General features: G+C 43.8%; 1 protein-coding gene across 1 annotated transcript in view; it reads right to left on the bottom strand.

Moving 5' to 3' along the window:
* Window positions 1–18,643, bottom strand: part of MAP2K6 (mitogen-activated protein kinase kinase 6) — a 122,575-nt gene extending 103,932 nt beyond the window's left edge. The window contains exon 1 of the mRNA XM_047833273.1: window positions 18,361–18,643. Within this exon, the coding sequence (XP_047689229.1) occupies window positions 18,361–18,376 (16 nt within the window). The 5' untranslated portion in view covers window positions 18,377–18,643. The remainder of the gene's footprint in view (window positions 1–18,360) is intronic.
* Window positions 18,644–19,946: the final 1,303 nt, after the last annotated feature.

Raw genomic sequence — 19,946 nt, 5'->3', positions numbered from 1 at the left:
TAATTTCATTTATGCTTCTGTATTTGCACCGTATCTCTAAATTCTCCCCATGTTTCAGCCTTAATGCATTCTCCCAATCAAATCAGGTATTTCTTTAAAACAAGAGAACGTAGGGACCATTCACTTTCAAGAAGAGGAAACTGAGGCCCGAGGAGGTTGGACGAGGTAGATGAGATCACAAATCTAATGAAAGATAGAGATAACCAGCTGATTTTTTTTCCCTCTGATCTGTTGCGAAGTTTGTTGCAAAGAACCGTACGAGGCTGTGGATACAGACTTTGGAAATTCTAAGTTAAAAAAAAGTTGAACAACAACACAAAAATAATGGTAGCTGCTTGTGACCCTTGGAGAGACCACCTCCGGCTTGGTCTTGCCTTTCATCGTCACCTGGGTGCTGCCTCCCGCACTTCCGTAAACCTCTGGAATCAGGGAGCATTCTACTCCACAGATCAAGACTGACTCCCAAGCATCTCTAGCTCTAGAGCACACAGTCTGGGGTTGCTGCTCAGTGAGACCCCCAGGACGACAGGCCCTCCAATGTGAGTAGCATTCACTTGACTTCACGGACGAAGCAAAGGAAGGGGGAGGCAGGCTCCCAGGGCCTTGGCACGAAAGTCGTTAGTTAGCTAAAAAAAAAACACCAAAAAAAGCCAGGTGGGAGACATGCCCAGATGAATAAAAACTCTATCATCAGACCTTAAGGCACGCCCGGTGGGACAGACGCAAGTGTAAGTCGACGAAATGCCAACAAAATGTCATGATGAGTTGAGTCACCAAATGGTAAAGAAAACCACTAATACTAATCAACCTGGGCAAACTCTCATCCCTATAAGGGTTAATATCTTCTTTTTTCCTAACTGATAAAGAAAAGTTTGGCGCACACTTGCCAAGGGAAAGCTTTTCAATGCTAATTTGGCTCTCCCCTTCACACCAAGCTCAGAATATTAACAAGACCTGTTGCTAAGGGACGTAGATGCATAGTTGAGTCTAAAATGCAAAATTATATTAATCTAGCTGTTGGAAGAAACCCTCTCCCAGTACTACTCTGTACTCTGTATCTGAGTCAGGCAATGAACGCCTTCGGACCTGCAAGGCCTTCCCTCCCTCAGCCCCTGCCTTTTTCTCCGACATCATCTCTCACTGCTCTGGCAGATGACCCCCTACATCCCAATCACCCAGAGCTTGAGGATTTCTGGACACCTTGTAGCTCTTTACACTGCCCCACAGACCAGGGCTGAAGGTGCTTGGACTCCCCACCCCAATCTCCGACTCTCCCAGTCATTTGCAGGATTGAAGCAGACAGGGGCGTCTGGGTGGCTCAGTCGGTAAAGCGTCCGACTTCAGCTCAGGTCATGATCTCGCAGTTTGTGGGTTCGAGCCCCGGGTCAGGCTCTGCGCTGACAGCTCAGAGCCTGGAGCCTGCTTCCCATGCTGTGACTCCCTCTCTCTCTGCCCCTTCCAGGCTCATGCTCTGTCTCTCTCTGTCAATAATAAATAAAAGTTAAAAATTAAAAAAAAAACACATTAAAAAAAAAAAGATTGGGGGCGCCTGGGTGGCACAGTCGGTTAAGCATCCGACTTCAGCCAGGTCACGATCTCGCGGTTCGGGAGTTTGAGCCCCGCGTCAGGCTCTGGGCTGATGGCTCAGAGCCTGGAGCCTGTTTCCGATTCTGTGTTTCCCTCTCTCTCTGCCCCTCCCCCGTTCATGCTCTGTCTCTCTCTGTCCCAAAAATAAATAAACGTTGAGAAAAAAAAAAAAAAAATTTAAAAAAAAAAAAAAAAAAAAAAGATTGAAGCAGACAAATCGCCCTTCCTTTGAGCTATCATTAAATCACAACCGTCGGCACACCCATCTGCTCCCCATTAGAATGCGAGCTTCTTGCGAGTAGGAATCATCTCTCCGCACACTTCCTGGTGCCTAGCCGTGAACCACACAGTGAAGCATCTAATAAACGTTCAGAGAATGAATAAATGGACGGACGGCTGCATGCATGATTGAACAAGACCCATTCAATCATCTGATGCCCCGCTGAACAAACAGAGGTTCTGATTTCTACTGTGCCCAGCGCCCTTGTTTATTTTTATCTTTAAGCCTCGGGGGTTAGTTTCTGTCTTTATAGGAAGAGTGTAAGGGCTCCCCAGAGAGCCAAAGGTTGGCTCTGTGTCAGGATGCAGCTGGGATGCTAAGAGCTATCCGGGTGTGGGCGTCGCAGATCTGTCTCCAGATCTAGTTTGCCATCACCTCGGCCTTTCCAATCACTTAATCTTTCTCAGTCATACTTGCTTCATCTATAAAATGAGGTGTGCAACCTACATGAGGTCTAAGGTCTTTGCTAGACGTAACCTCCCATGCCTGGAAACTCACGACATCTTGCCAGGAATCCATTGCCCAAACTCTCTGTACCATATACTTGGGCCATTGTCACGTCATCAGAATATGAATCCTGTGTTTCTCACTTAGCCATCAGAGACAGCACCAGCGTGTCTTTTCCGTGCTGTTCTCTCAGTTCAAGGGCAGGGACTCAGTCTGTCCAGCAGATGGTATTATTGTATTGCTCCTTTCGCTGCCTCTTATAAAGGCAAACCCGTCACAGAACAAAGGACGGCCCAGAGGGTCTGAGTCTCTGCCACTCACAAGAGAAGATGAGAGAATCTGAGGTGACGCATCCCCTTCCTCATTAACCAAGTCCCTTATTATTAAGAGTCTGCACACTTACAGGGCGCCTGGGTGGCTCAGTCGGTTAAGCGTCCGACTTCAGCTCAGGTCATGATCTCGCGGTTCGTGAGTTGGAGCCCCGCGTCGGGCTCTGTGCTGATGGCTCAGAGTCTGGAGCCTGCTTCTGGTTCTGTGACTCCCTCTCTCTCTGCCCGTCCCTACTCACGCTCTGTCCTGTCTCTCAAAAAATAAATAAACGTTAAAAAAATTTTTTTTAAGAGTATGCACATTTATAATGCCTTTTTTATTAAAAGGAGGACTGAAACGCCACATTTCACAATACTGTCAAAGCTCCACTCAAGTTAAAGCCTAGGTGGCCATGTTCATTGTTTTCATTTTCTCTTGCAGTTCCTTCCTGAGTGCTTAATTAGGTCAGCCCATTTTTCTCTGTCTTACTTATGCCTACAGATAACCTGTTCTTACGGCAGCTCTGAGTAGCAGCGGGCCTCACGCTTACCCGCGACGTCCGCGGAGAGGGACACCTGAACTCAGAGCCAGCAAACCCAACAACTACCCTTCATGACAGTCATCATTTTCTCTTGCAAGATAGAGAATTCAAACTCGGCCCAGAGACTGTCACTAATCAAAGAATGGTAGGTAAACTACAAAGTTGCACAGATGAGTCTGCAGGGGAAAACAGTAAAGACTCTCGAAGAAAAAACAGAAAGAGGGCACCTTCAAAGAGACAGCAAGCAGAGAACCAGAAAATGTATTTCGTAGTTCCTACCAGGCTCGGCAGTATCTCCTACAGGTGGATTCAATGAAACCCTCCCTAAGAAAGACATTTTGACTTGGGGCATGTAGGTGGCTCAGTCGGTGGAACGTCCAACGTCAGCTCAGGTCATGATCTCACGGCTCGTGGGTTCGAGCCCCGCATCGGGCTCTGTGCTGATGGCTCAGAGCCTGGAGCCTGCTTCTGATTCTGTGTCTCCCTCTCTCTCTGCCCCTCCCCCACTCACGCTCTCTCTCTTTCTCCAAATTAAATAAACATTAAAAAAAAATTTTTTTTAAAGATATCTTGACTTGAGGTAAAATCAAACACAAAGACACAAACACCTACCTGTATTTGTAATCATCCCATCTATGGGTCTATATCCATTCTCCCTGGGTCATAAGCATCTTCCCATTAACATTATTGCTCTGTCTTTATAACCTATTACATGTCAGGTAGGTATCTGTAACTGAAGTGATTCCTTTATTATTACTTTGCCATGGCAGTTACATAGTGAAAAACATGAACTTTGGAATTCAAATGAACCAGATTCAAACCCCAGCTGTGCAAGCACGAACTCTCTGATCTTGGGCAAGTTGTTAATCCCGCGTTCCGAGTCGCTTTGTAAAACGGGGATCCTTTTACCCACCTCTCAGGTTTTGCAGAAAAATCAGAGCCCATCCGCAAGGTGCTCATCACAGAGCCTCGCACACAGTAGGCATGCCAGCATGACTAATTCTTACCGGATACGGATTCTCAAGACAGAAATGCAGGATCCAAGGGAACAAAAATCGGACCAGTTTCTCGACCCTGCCCCACCGCTTCGGCAAACACGGGGTCTCTCCACCCCTCCTGACATAGTTTTAGGACAGGAGAACACACAAGCTCTCCTCCAACACCGAACACGTCTCCCTCCCAGCTTCGCCTTGGAATGGGAGACCGCGCTCACCCCCTAACCTGAGACAGAAAACCAGTAGCTGGCTTCTGTCTACAGACCCAGGAGCCTGACACTCCAGCTGATTGACTAGTTCCTGTTTTCGTCTCACTCTGTTGGTCCCACTTAGAGCTGCGCGCAGGTACTCGACGCGGAGATAAGTCTGGGCTCGTTTCAGACAAGCCCCAACCTACTTTCTACTGCTCTTTTTCCGCGTTTCCTTTTACCCCCTACCTCCACGGGCTTCGTGTGAGGGCATCACACAACAGCCAGGGGAATCAAGACGGCTTCCAAAACTGCAAGAAACAGGTGAAGTACATCGCTTATTTCCGATATGCAGGGTGAACACGGGAGGAAACACACACACACACACACACACACACACACACACACACACATTCCTGCCTGAATTCTGCACCCTGGTTTCTTGGACCCGTTCCCTCTCTGATCCCTGTTTTCCAGCTGATCTCCCTGCTTATTATTTCTTTCTTCCTTTTTCATGTTGACTCACCGGATGCTTGACTTTCTGCCTCACTTCTGCTGCCCACCTGTCCTTCTGCCACTCGGATCGTCTATCTCAGGACCATCCACCTGGCTGGGAGGGATGCCTTCTCTTTCCGTGGCTCTTTTCTGGGGTGCCCCCCCCATACCTGAAGCAAGCCACCATCAACACCCTGGCAGAGCAATGTGACAGATAATGGACATCTGTTCTTTTTTTCTCTCTTCATTTTTTTTTACTATTTATTTTTGAGAGAGAGAGAGAGAGAGAGAGACAGCGCCTGAGTGGGGGAGGGGCAGAGAGAGAGGGAGACGCAGAATCGGAAGCAGGCTCCAGGCTCTGAGCTATCAGCACACAGCCCGAAGTGGGGCTTGAACTCACAGACTGTGAGATCATGACCTGATCTGAAGTTGGACGCTTAGCCAACTGAGCCACCCAGATGCCCCAATGGACATCTGTTCTAAGCCAGGAAAGTTCCTTCCCACTGACCTTACCCCCCGACCGCTTCACACAACCACCCCTGACAATTTCATCTCACATTGTCCCCTCCCACCCAAGCTGATCCTGGTATTTTTATCCATGATTTTATGTGAAACATACTCTGGCCACAGTAAGAAAATAAAGCTATTAACGCCAATAAGTATACAGAGAGTTGAAAACACCTTTTGTTAACAATCAATATTTAAGAGCTCGGTAACACCCAGTAGTACTTTTTTTGTTTTGTTTTGTTTAAAGGCTTACAAGCCTTTTCTAAAAATAAGCTTTGCCTGGCTACAGATCCTTGGTTCTTACTCACTCTCATTCCCTCTTAAGCTTTATTCCATGCGGACTAGAACCATTTGTTACAAAGGGAAGGGTGCCCTCTTCTCTCTAACCTCCAAACACCATCTCTGTATCTCTCTATCCATGAAAACTGCCTGTGACAGCCACTAAAAGTGTTTAGTAGAATTCCCTCTAAACATGAGTTACGTTTTGGAAATCAATACGGCAACAGCATGTGTGTGTGCGTGTGTGTGCGTGTGCGTGAGCACGCATGTTTTCCAATTTAACACCCCCCGATTTAGAAGCATCCAGTCTGTCATTAACAATAGAAAATCAGAAGAAAGAGCAGGTAGCCTGCTCACGGACCAGATGGCAAGCCTCTTGTTTCACTCGCTTATTCTCCTGAGAAGAACCACACTGAAAGTTCCATTGTGCCAATTTAAGGTCTTCTCTCTACCAACTGCTTCCTTCGTCTTTTCAGGTTAAGTTATACTCTTTACCTTCCTTGGTGTCCTCATTGCGGCTTGAACCAAAACTTACGTGCAGATCACAGGGAGTGGCACGTGGGTGCCGACATGTTTATCTTCCCACGTTATGGCCTGAACTGTGTGCCCCCCCCCAAATTACTATGTTGAAGTCTTAACCCCTGATTCCTCAGAATATAACCTTACTTGAAAATAGGGTCATTGTATATATCATGAGTTAAGATGAGGTCACATGAGATTAAGGTGGGTCCCTCATCCAATATGACCAGTGTCCTATCTAGGGGCACCTGGATGGCTCAGTGAGGTAAGCGTCTGGCTCTTGGTTTTGGCTCGGGTCATGATCTCACAGTTCGTGGGTTCGAGCCCAGCATTGGGCTCTGTGCTGATGGTGCAGAGCCTGCTTGGGATTCTTTCTCTGTCCCTCTCTCTCTGCCCCTCCCTTGCTCTCTCTGTCTCTCTCTCTCTCAAAAATAAAGAAATAAAAACTTTAAAAAAGGTGGGGGGTGGGGTGCTTAGACACGGGCACGCACACAGGGAGAACACCACATGGGGACAAAGGCATAGATCTGGGTGATGCATCTACAAGCCTATAAGGAATGTCACAGAGCGTCAGCTAACCACCAGAAGCTAGGAGAAGAGCTCAGCCCCCAGAAGGAGCATCCTGCCACCACCTTGACCTCAGACTTCTGGCTTCCAGAGCTCTGAGACAATAAATTCCTATTGCATAAGCCACCCGATTGGTGTTTATTGTTCTGGTAGCCCTAGAAAATGAATACATCCCACCAGACTGTGTGCTTCTTGAAGGGAGAGATGGAATTCTATTCATCTTTGTATTCATACAGCACAGTGTAAGGTGCAGACAACTTAACTGTTCAATGGTTGTCAAATTCAACCCAAAAATATATGGTCCTCTGCACCCCCAGCCCTCTCAACCATCCCCGACCCCCTACTCAACCAGCACTGACTCTCTTGTCCTTAGATCACATCAAAAAAAAATTGAAATTGGGGAAGGGGAAAAGTTATTCTAACACTAATGGATCAAGAGCTCTCAATCTCATTTTTCAATCAATTCCAGAATTAAATTTGCAATTTTTTCTTCTACTTTACCTATAACAATGGAAGCTCCTTCAGGAACAAAGCCCCAAGCATGAAGACTTGGCAAGCCATCGAATGAGATTATATAGCTGGCAGGTCCTATCACCTGGCTGGGTCACACGTGCTCTTTAACCACACAGCAAAGTGAGGCAAAAAGTGCCCCGTGTCCTTCCTGATCCTGGCTGGGAGGGAGTCAGCCTGCCCACCTTACCCACTCTACTGACCCTGACTTGAATGAGGTCATGGAGGAGAAAGAAAGTGACTAAGCACGAGTTACACTAAGAAGCAGCCTACTATGGGCTCCAGAGCTATAGGTCACTATGTTTTTTAAGCCAATATAATGAAAGACAAGTGAATTTAACCTATCCATTATTTCAATCTCTTTATATTTTAAATGGAATTTTTCTGAAATTAAAAATCACACACACACACACACACACACACACACACACACAAACAATTTATGGACTCCCTTGCCAGTATCCAATATCATGCGAGAGAGAGTAAATTCAGAAACACATTCAACAGTTTCCTCCTCCTTAACTGACTGCTGATGATTCTAGAAAAAGGAAAAGCACTAAGAAATGGAAAAGGCAGGTTGGCAGGTTATAAAAAATGAAAATTACAGCTGTGGCCATGCTCTGGAAAATATTCCCTGACTTAGCTAGATGTTGATTATTGAACCAACAGCTTGCTTATATAATTACAGTGTGCCTATAAACCCAGGTGATATGATATACTTGTTTAACTATTAACCTCTGGATTTCCTGGAGTTTCCACAATCTAAAGGGAAAAAAACTGAAAGTATGAGATATGATATACTCCATTTATTAACTTATTGTGATCGTAAGTAATAATGACAGCATATCGCTTGGTAAGAAAAAAGGAAGTTCTTAGAAAACACAAGTGAGGTCTTTTAAGTTTCAGAGATTTTGCTAGGGCATCTTTTTTTTATTCCAAGGAACTCTTTTGGCTAGAGAACCTTCTACTGGTGCCCCCGGATCCTTCAAATCAAGATTCCTTTCTCCATCCCACCTTTGGATCTAGGGCACAATCTCCTCATCAATTCTGAAATTCATGTCGACACTTGCACGCTCATTGTAAATATTTCCGCGCTCTCCCTCTCGTCCCTAGGACCTCCCGACTCACACTCTCTCTTCTGAGCATACCTAGGATTCTAGCTTCTGTTCTACACATTTCTACGCGTGTCTTACGTCCTACTAGACTAGAAGCTTCTTAGAGCTAGAGAGAAAGGAAGAGGGGAGCAAATTTATGTTCATAGTGAGATTGCTATAGCAAAATGCCTCAAACCCAGCAGTGTACTCAATAAATATTTGTGGAATAACTGAATGCCACGCACCAGCCAAAACACATGACGTACGTTACCTTGTTTAATTTTCGTAACAATCCTGAGAATGAGTGTCAGCCTCTCCATTTAGCTGGTAAGGAAGCTGAAGTTGGACAGGAAGTAGATTTTTCAAGGCTCATAGCTAGTAAGCAGAGCAGAGGGGGATGCATTTCTGTCTAGTCCCACCTAGCACAATGTCTTAAATGGTACCATCGATCCAAAATTTACTGGTTGGATTGACCTGGGCAAGCCCCTTATCCAAGTTCTCTCTTTAGGTATGCTCAGGGTCTCCAGGCTTATGTTTTTCAACTAGCAACAGAGTTTGGGGAGCATGAAGGAGTAAATAAAGCGGGAGAATATGCTTGGAAAGATTTCAAATAGCACAGAGAGGCCGTTTCTGCACACTCGCTCCAAAATAATTCCCATACTCTTGACCATTCTGTTCCCACTGGTTGGTTCTTCAGATACTCGCCTTACCCTTATCTCTAACTCATTCCCCCCCATGTGGGACTGGTGCAGGGAGAATCGAGGAAGGGAATAAATAACTTGTCACTCAACATCCAGACCATCTATTCCCATGGCTTCCGCATGGGATCTTGGGAAACCGCTGAAACATAGGTATGACTGTCCTGCTTTGGCAGGAGAGGAAGCAGAGGGAGAATTCAGTGGTTTAAGGGAAATTCACTCTTCACTCCCCCGGCTGCCTCCTCTACCACAAAAAGAGAGAATTCTAATTTCTTCCACACCATCCAGTACAAGAGGAAAGCAGTGGAAATGTAGTTCACTCACAGTTTCAAGGAAACAACACTTGCTACATTTACACAGAAATAACCTGGAATACAGGAAATCACTAAGCCACCAAGGGGTGACAGCATGCCTCTACCTAGCTGGAGCACCAAGGTTCTTACTACTATTTTTAAAAAGTTAACTTAGATGTGCAGGGAAACACCTAAAGTTTGGATCTGCTTGGTTACAGCCTGTAAGACAGCTAATGGCATCAATATTCATTACTGATGTTTAACATTAACGTCCTGTCTCTACAGACCAGTGTCTATCAGTAGACCAGTTGCAACCAGCTTCCTTCTACCAGTGGGTACTTTGTACTTGGAATTCAACCTCAACACTCAGCATGAGTCAGACTGGGTATCGACCATGATCAACAGAGGCTTAAAGGGACGTGTTATAAGGAACCTCGATATAGACAGACACAGGTCAGCCCCTCCTAATTACCATACCTAGCCCTGGTGTATACAGAGTCCCATGGAATCCACTCATGTTTTCTTGAGTGGGCAAAATTCCCCAAGCAAAATGTTTCCACCAACGTGTCTTCTGGGTAATGGGTTCACAAATTTATTATGGGGTGACAACTCAAGTGGACTGGCCGGGAGCTCGGGTTCTAGTATCAGACAGACCGTGATGAAAGCTACCTCTCTGCCACTGACACACTTGCCACCTAAGGCAAGTTCCTTGTCCTCTCCGGCCTCAGTTTGCTCAGGCACAAAATGGGGCGTCACCTCAGCAGGCCCCAGTCAGGGGAGAATGACGTCCTTCACATCCATGGTAAGACGTAGGACACTAGGAATTCTAGCGCTCCCCTGTATGTGACTTAGACTTCCCTCATTCTGGATATGGTAGACAAATCTGGGCTCATCCTACTGAAGCTACTCTGGGTCCATCCCCATGTCTCCCCATTGAATCTGGAGACATGAAGTTCCCTTCATTCTCCCAGGGCCTACCAGGATCTTCCTTCTTACCCACAAAATACCCACCATTTAAGCGACCTTGTAAGCAAAACTGTCCACCCACGGGTTGGGGGAGTTACTATGATAAAACAGCTCCAACCTTTGCAGGACATGATAAGCAGAAAGCTCTCTGGGTAAGATGGAGGCGATCTGACTATGGAGGGAGTCAGGCTTCCATCTTCTCTCCACACTGAAGAAATGGTGGACCTTCTGGGCTGGGTCATGATAATAATCAAGAAAACCAGGCAGTGGTGATAGAGGGATTATTTTCACCTTATTTGCTTTTTAAACGAAATGTGAGATCAGGAAGAGGAGAAGGAAGGGACCAGGGGAAGAACAAATGAACAGCTTCTCAATGGGAGGGAATATAAAGAAAAGAAATCTAAAGCAAACAGGAAGAGCAGAGCTGAGGGGAAAGGACCCCAGGATGGGCTGCCGGAGACTGGTAGCTCAGTTTGGCGGAAATGAGCAATGGCCTACAAATCTCATAACCAGGAGAAGCACCACTCAGACATTTCCTGTGGGCTGGGCCCCAGAGACTGCTGGCGCGGGAGTTGCCCAGGTTAACAACTTCCAATGAAATGCCAAAGAGGCATGTAATATGGAAGCCTCATCACGAAAAGATTCCATTACTTGATTGAATAAAGTCATACAGGGCAAGGTCAGCGAACGTTTTTTTTGAAAAGGGCCAAATAGTAACTATTTTTGGCTATGTGGGACATACCATCCCCCATCATTACTATTCAACGCTGCCATTGTTGGGGGGAGAGAAGTCACGGACAACATATAAATGCATGAGCATAGCTGTGTCTTAATAAAACTTTATTTGTAAACACTGACTGTGAATTTTATATAATTTCCACGTGTCATGTAATGTTACTCTTTGAGGTTGTTTTTCCCAATTATTTAAAAATGTGCAGGGGCACCTGGGTGGCTCAGTTGGTTCAGTATCCAGCTTCAACTTAGGTCATGATCTCATAGTCTGTGGGTTCGAGCCCCATGTCGGGCTCCATGCTGTGCGGAACCTGCTTGGGATTTTATCTCTCCCATTCTCTCTGCCCTCCCTCCCCACCCCCCCCACACTCTCTCCTCTCTCACTCTCTCTCTCTCTCTCAAAATAAATAAATAAACTTAAAAAAATTTTTTTAACATGCAAACCAAGTATAGCTCACAGGCTATACTTAAACATGGGTGGGGCTAAAGTCTGCAACTACCCTGATCATGAGCATGGGCCCTGTGGTCAGACAGGCTTGGCTTTGCATCCTGTCTCTGCCATGTACTGGTTATCCAGCCAGCAGCAAGCTGGTTAGCTCACCTGAGCCTCAGTTTCCCCATTTGTGAATTAACAATAATAGTATCTATCCCCAGAGGATTTACATGAAGTTCAGAAGCATAACACACAAAAAGCAACTCACATTGTAACCTGAAAATCGTTTCAGGGCAGAAAGAGGAGTTATACGGGCTGCATATCGAACTGTATAGACCAGCTCAGGACAGGCAGACTCTATGAGGACACAGGGCGGAAAACAAATCCCAGGGGTGGCGGCGACAGCGGCGGTGGGCTAGGAGGAGGTGGGGAATTGTCACATTGGGGGGTTGTCCGTGCAGAGTTCCCTGTTTTCTCATAGGGCAGCCAGCTGTTAAAAACTTTCAGATGATCTCTGACAACCCTTCAGAGGCTCAAGTGCTGAGGTAATTTACAAACAGCTCCTGAAACCAGCGCAGAATGGAGGAATTCACTCTATCCCACTGGAGTCTTTACACGACGCAGCTTAGTTCGGCATATTTTTAAAAGAAAAAGTTAGCCAAGGATCAGGCAACCTCTAAAGCTGTCCAGAGGACATAGGTAGGAGAAATGACACTTCTTTGGCCATCTAAGTTGCTAAGTATGCTATTCTTGCATTCATACAGCAAAGCTGTAATGGAAATATGAATGCAAACAAGGAAGCACAGGGAGAAAATTGCATTATACTTTAATTCCAAACCTGTTATGAAATGTGGGGGGAAATTATAAAGATCCCCACTGACGAAGAACACTTTAACTGTCAGACATTTATGGAGCGCTTCCTAATATAAGCACAATGCAGAACAAGTTGGAAATGCAACAGAGGTACAAGAAGAGATGTTTGCTCCCCAGTAGGGGCTTTCAGAGATTGTCCATAAAAGGCAAATAACAATTACAGTGGTTAAAACTTGCAGCTGTATGGTGTAAGCACTGGGAATTAAAATGAGAGTTTTTGCAAAATATCCCCTGGCAGAGACTTGGTAAGAAGCCCCACCACCATGATACAAATGGATCACCATTTCTTGGGTTTGGAAAAAGAACCCCTGCTGTTTGAGCTGTAAAGCTGCCCTGCTCTTTGCCAGCCCGCTCCCCACAAAAACAAGCAAAACCAAAAAAAAAAAAAAAAGTGAAAGATGCTAAAGATTCTGAAGAAACCAATGCTTGATAAATGTGGATTACTAGTGTTTGGGTGTTGTTTAGTGAAAGGGACTTTCGGACATTGAATCCGGAGATATGAAGCTCCACCTCTCGCTCTGTCTACAAGCAAATCACTTTCTCAAAAAGCCTCAGCTTGCTCATTTGTAAAATGAGATGATTGGACCATAAAACTCCGTTCGTAGCTCGTAGCTCTAATTTCGATCACTGAATATCAGCGTGCATAACGGCTTTACTAAAGAAGGCTGTGATAAGATGATGTTGTGCTTGACACATAATTTGGGAGGTCATCAAGGTTGACCCCAGCCTTAATTCTTCTAAGAAATCTCATAAACCAAAGTCAACCACCTTTTATGATGCACTTGATTGCATATGAAGCTCAAAAATAATAATAATAATAATAATAATAATAATAATAAGGCAATTATTCTGCAACAGTGCCTAGAACACAGCCAGGTGCTGAGTAAGAATTATTTACAAAACTAAAGAAAAGCTACTTTGGCCTGTAGAGATTAACTGGAAATACAGAAATGTCCAGAAGCAAGTTATTTCCCAGACTGGAATTTTAATCAGATCATTACATTTTTCTTAAAATTTTCATACAGGTCTGGATAGCTATAGAAAGTATAACAAAATGAATTTATGAAATATGTGATGTTTACTTAAATTCAAGTTAAAATTAAAATTAGAACTCACCAAAATATTAAACTATTTTTTTCTTTTTCTTTTTTTTAATATAATTCACTGTGAAATTGTCTGACGTACAATGCTCTTGGTTTTGGGGGGGTAGATTCCCGTGGTTCATCGCTCACATACAACACCTAGTGGTCATACCAACATAATTGAGACACATAGGATCCAACTCTCAACCCGTGATTAGCTAAGCTTTGCAATTTTGGAATGTTCTGGACTAACTCTAGAAATAATTTGATCCCCAAATTAAAAGTTGAAGATACATTTTATGAGAAAAAAAAAATTCAAACACATAAAACACAAATGTCAAAAAAAGGGAACATCCGGCTCCTTTTTTTTTTTTTTACTAAAAAACGCAACTGACCATAAAGTGTTAACTAACACCTTTTATCAAATTGACAAAGATTTTTTTTTTTTTTTTCAAATGGTGATACCTGTAGGATGAAGGAAAGTAGCCATAGCCTTTCTGGAGAGCAGTTGATTTGGCATGATGTACCATGATGTTTAAACCAGAGAATGCACACTCCCAACCTCTGGTGGGGATAAGAATTCGTGTTAGCTCTCTGGAGGGCAATTTGGCAGTATGTCCATGCCCTCTGACCTAGCATTTCCATTTCTAGGAATTCATTTTAAAGACATAATTGGGCAAATGTACAAAGATGCATGTTCATGGTATTCCTTGCATTTTGTTTACAGCTGCATAAAAGAAAGAAAAAAATGGAACTCTGTGAAAGCCCAAACTGGAGAGTAATTAAATAGCCACATTCCTACAAATTAAAATAAGCAATTATTTAAAAGAATGGGATAACTGTGTGGAAATGTAGAAAGATAGCCAAGATAGAAGGAGGAGTATAAAGCAAGTTGCTGAGTATCATATGGAGCGTGTAACAGAGCGTGTAAAATAGCACCTATGTGTGTGCATATAAGTATGTACGGATGGATGTACAAATGCAAAGAGATGCTTACCGGAAAGTTAACGGTAATTAGCTCTGGACGGGGTGACTCCGAGTGGTCTTTATTTTCTTATTATGAAATTCTCTTTGGCTTGAAATTTCTTTCAATGAGCATATATCATTTTTATAATAATTAGCTATTTTTAAGAGGTGGAATAGAAAACGACAAGGGGGAAAAGTCCACTATCTAGAACCTGGAATTCAGTCTGAGAACATAATATACAGAATAACATACCCACTGGGGCGACCATCATGGCAACCTCATAGTATTGAAAATTAATAAACAAGAAGGTTCTGTTGAAATAAATAAAATAGAACTGAATATTATGAATGCATAAAAATATTCATTCACTTGGAAATAGTCGTCAGTGTAAGGTAAGTGAAACAAAAGGCAACTAAGTAGACATTAGCTTCATATACATTGTAGCTTTGTTCAGACACGACACACAGAGCAGGAAAAAAAAGTTCAAAGGGATCTATGCCAAAATGTATACTGTGGTCACCTGCGATTATTTTCTTTTTCTTTATTTTCAAATGTTTCTATAATGAACAAATATTATTTGTGTACTTTTTTCTGTTGGCTTAAAAGTATCCCTTATAGATTCTTTCAGATATTAAAAAAAAACCAAACAAACAGAAGGTAGTTCCAATATTACAAATCTCAGCCCTTTTCTTCCATCATTTATTTTCCACCAAGAGACCCCCTCAAAGGCCCTGCAGCTAATATACAGCGTCCTGTGAAGTGCTAAATGCCACACCAATACAAAACAAGCTTAGGAAACTCAAGGTAGCTATTCTGATTTTGTGTCCTGGGATGGACGAGGTTATAAAACATACTGGCTCAGATTACAGGCTAAGCATGACAAGTCTGTCTGGTACAACCTAACAAAGGAATTTACACAGAATGAGAAATTTACACATTTCATTTCCCAGGGTGGGATGAATTACAGAAGAAAAGAACCCATAGGAGTGCCTGCCACTCTCCTGCATGCTTCTGAGATTGTGCCTTACGTGCATTTCTCACGACATGATTTACCTATTACTGTCTTAAACTAAGGTAAACTAACATTTTTAAAAGGTGAAAAGAGGGAGAAGTGAGAAAGAGGGTATTTCCAACGCAGTCAAACTTTTTGTAGATTTTCAGGTGAACTGGGAGATGCCCGACCGCCCGACCTCCCTCTCTCCCTTCCTCCCTCAAATCATCATGGCTTAATAACAATAGTGTCTCTCTCCCGGGTAATGCAGAGGACACATTTTTCCTGTAGCCTGTCTTCCTGTAAAGTGCAGGAATCCCTGCCCTCTCTGGGTGCCCTTCCTGTTCACTTACATTTCAGATTTCCTCAAAAGGCATTCTACCACTTTAATATTTGAAAAAATGTCAGCTCAACCCCAGACAGCTAATATAAACAAGCTGAAAAGCATACCACCTAAAGTTACAACTGTGGAAAACAAAATTTCTTTTTAAGAAATTCTTTCTCGGAATCTGACTGCCGGTAAGGCTGGAAAGAAGCAGCCCAGTTAATTCCAGCTCCCAGGGACTCTATAATTCCTTTGCCTCTGCTGTGCCTTAAATTAGAGGTCTGTGAAACCGAATTATAGTGATCTAGAAAGTTCGTAAGGGTCCTTTGAGCTGAACGTGTTGTTAAATTCTTCAATACTCTGAGGTTGTGTCCACCTTTCACTTTTGCCTCCCATTCCATTTGGCTATAGTATTACAAAGCAGTTTGGTATTGCGAAAAATGTCTTGGCCATTCGAGAATACCATGGCTGAATTAGGCCAATTCCACACTTAAAAGTCCAGGCCAAGGCTCCTATACCACTTCTGAAATGATTGTCCACCTCTATCGATCTTTTTCTTTTTGGACGGGAACCTCACGTTCACACCAGGTGCACCTTCCAAAGAGGGCCCAATGCCGGAAACCATGTGGCTAACTAGGAGCCAACCTGAAGAACCACCCGTATCCGATCTACAATGGGTGCTCTCAGAATGGAAGCATGCCATGCTAATACCTTTCAGTTTCCCAACTCAGAAACTTGCTCTGCTGGGACAGAGATATCTTAGGAGTGAGCCAAAAAGAAAAAAGAAAAGGAAGAAAGGGAAGAGTAACCTGATTTACTTTGGACCCTAAGGTCCAAAGATAAGATCACCATAATACCACCTTCTTCATGAAATCTTCCTATCTCCCATAGAGATCACTGCCATCTCTAAACTCCAACTGGGCCATTGCTTTTCACTATCTATGCAATTATCTTGTAGTATCATGATTTGCATACGTGCTTTCTAAATGGTAAGTTCCTTGAAGGAAACAAGTACATTTTAAATATTTTTGTATGCCTCCAAATCCTGTGCAATACGTATATATATATTTATATATTACATACACATACGTGAATACATACACACACACACACACACACACACACACACACATTTATACATACATTAACTGAACTGAATGAATGAGTATATACCACATACAAAGTAACTAGATGCCAGCTCCTCAGTGCATCAAAGCATGGCATGCCCATTCTAAGCTGTTATTTCTCTGCTCAGGAGATTGTAGGTTTTCCTTCTATTAAGGAACCTCTGTCCTTCATAATGCCAAATCCTAGGTTCTTCAGCACTCTGAGCTTTCTAGATTCCCACTCTGCCCTAATGGTCAAGGAAAACACAGCCCTACTGCGTGCGAACTCTTATGAACATAGATCACTTCCTTCTCGGTCTGAGATGTAGGATTCCCATCAGGTAGAATTAAAAGGCGGTTCAACAACTCCAAAAACATGGCAGAAAGCTCACAAGACACTTTAATTTCACCAGGTCTTCCCCATGCATGTGGTGTCCGTGGTAGCCTCACTCACCTGTACCTAACTCACCTCCTCCTCCCATACATTCTCATATGGCATATGCTTTCTCTACGGTGAAGAAAGATTTGCTCTGAAACAAGTGACTTAGGGTCCTAGTGGCACCTGCCAGCACCCTCTCGGCTCTCTGATGCCATGTCAGGAATTTTTTTTAATCCCCTCCCCAATATAACATTAAGCCTGCAAAATACAACTGCATTAAAAAAAAATTAAGAAAAAGAAAAAAAATTAAAAACAACCATAACCCTGAATTTCTGACCTTTTATAGCTGACTAAATAGATGCAGTTACACACTCAAAAGATTTCATTGATTGTCAGTGAAACGGCGCAGTCCCCCCACGTTGGTGTAATGCTTAAAAGTACAGTTTTTCTCCCCATATTTTCCCCTGAGATGCAAAGCATCTCTCAAATGGGGAGACATAAAACATGTATGTCCTCACTGCTGCTTCTAAATACTGTGAGCCAATAAGCAATTGGTGCACGGTGCAAAATCTCAGAAGAGAAAGACCTTCTTGTCTGGTTTTTTTTTTTTTTTTTTTTTTGGTAACATGCTATCATTCACACTTCACCTTTACTTCCTTTAAAAATCAAAAGTTGCTTAATGTTCAAAGCGCTATCAATGGAAATTTAGGTAAAAACTGGCATCGCAACGGTTTATTCCCAAAGGAATATAAGATTACATTAATTTCCTACTAGTTTAACTCAACTTTTACCTTTCATCTTCACCTACAGACTTTTTAAAAGTTTGTATTCCTGTTGCACATAAAATTACTTACAATGTGCGTGCATACTAAAGAATTTTACAATTATATAAAGCACTGCACATTTAGACGCTACCAACCTGCTCTATCTCTCCTGACTGTGCAAAAGGCAAAAAGAGCTCAGTAATCCTAGCAGAAGAATGCAAATAACGTCAATGCACAGCTGAACTGCAAGCCCTGCCTTACAGGAACTCTCTGTGTCTGCAAAAAAAAGACACATACTAAACAGGAAATGCAACTGAGCTGTGGAAAACCTCAAACTTAAAAATGCAATCGCCAGGCGAAAATTGCATCCATGCATTCATAAATGCATGCACAACCCTTTGCATTTTTGCAAGTAATGCAAATAGGCTCTTACCTTTCGACTGAGACATTTTCCCCTTTCCTTTGATGGGGGAGGGGAGCACAAAAGACTTTGCCTTGCTTCTCTTCTGTAGCTAGTTTTGCAACAAAGATGCAAGCTGCAGGCGTGCAATCTTCATGCAAGTGGAGTTTCTCTTGACCGATGCAGCAGATGGACTTTCAGGGAATCAAGATGGAAATGCACACCTTGCAAAGCAGACTGGAAAGTGATTTTTCCCCCAGTTGCAACGTTAGGGAAGGCTGTGCTGCAGCTACATGATGGGCCAGGGCTGGCAGCTAAAAGCTCCAAACTTGGAACTGAGTATCTTAGTGCGCAGACGTCCTTCCTGCGAAGGGCGCGGGGGCCGCTGGGTAATGTAGTTCCGAGCAGAGTCCACGGGGCTCTGATTTAAGGAAACGTGGTCGCTTGGGTCGCCGAGCGAGATGACTGGGTGCGCCCAGATAAACAAGTCAGACACGCAGTCGGTAGTAAGGGATGGGCCCAAAAACGGCAGGGCCAAGGCGAGGGAGCATTTTTGTTACCGAAAAGCCCCTGAAGCAATAATTGAAGAACATTAGGTTAGCTGAAAAGCATTTGGCTCGCTGAGAAGGTCTGCTTGGGTGTTTTGTGTTTGCAGGGCAGCACCTGTTGTAATGTCCCTGCCTGTAGACGTTTTACCCCCACACCTCCATTTTTTAAACATTTTTCTCGCATGGAGAATTGGTTGGTGATTTGGCCGGCTAGAGGTAAGATTACCTTTGCAACTGCAGAGAAGATATAAAAGTTGTATTAAGTAAGAAATGATCCAGGTCGGTTACTTTCAAGGAACCTGAATATCAGTGGGGGTGGGCGGGAATGGGAGGGGAGAGTTCTCATTTCTTGAAGGGTTAAAGAGGAAGTTCTGCCTTTTATGTGTCACAACTGACTTTATCAAAGTTAAAATGTTTAGATGCTTTTTCTCACCTGGTGGAGGAGGAAAGTCCCCGGTCTACCGGAGAAAGTGGGTGGTAGTCTAAAATTAACCAAACCAGATATCCTGAATTTATTCAACAAAATTAACAAGTATCTGTTGAGCTCCTGGGATGGGCCAGGCACCTTTCTGGGGCCTTGGGGCATCCCTTTGTCCTGTATTGCTCATGGCTAGGGGGTGTGGTAGAGCCACCCCTCTCCCAAGGAAGCCAGAGATGCACAGAATGATTCCATGCAAAGAAGGGAACGGAGGGGAGGGCACCTGGGCTGAAATGAGCCCAGGCATCTACTTCCCGGAGTAGACCAGACTCAGAAGTGTGCTTTCAACACGGAGAGGGAGAAGTTGAGGAGTTAAGGCTGCTGAGGTGTGAACCACAGGCAATAAAGAGAGGAGGACAGCCTATTCAGGAGACACTAAGGATACAACGTTGCCTCGTACCATAAAACCTTGGTTTGCCAACATAATTCGTTTTAGAAACGTGCTCGTAATCCAAAGCGCTTGTATATCAAAGCGAATTTCAAGAACCATTGGCTCAGTTGTGATCACGTGACATCCAGCCTCGCTTACTACCGCTATCGCAAGACACTGCTTGTTTTTCAGTTACAATTTATTAGAAATGTTTGCTCATCTG

This window comes from Prionailurus viverrinus, chromosome E1, assembly GCF_022837055.1.
Source record: "Prionailurus viverrinus isolate Anna chromosome E1, UM_Priviv_1.0, whole genome shotgun sequence".
Lineage (NCBI taxonomy): Eukaryota > Metazoa > Chordata > Mammalia > Carnivora > Felidae > Prionailurus > Prionailurus viverrinus.
This window is presented reverse-complemented; position numbering and strand designations above follow the sequence as displayed.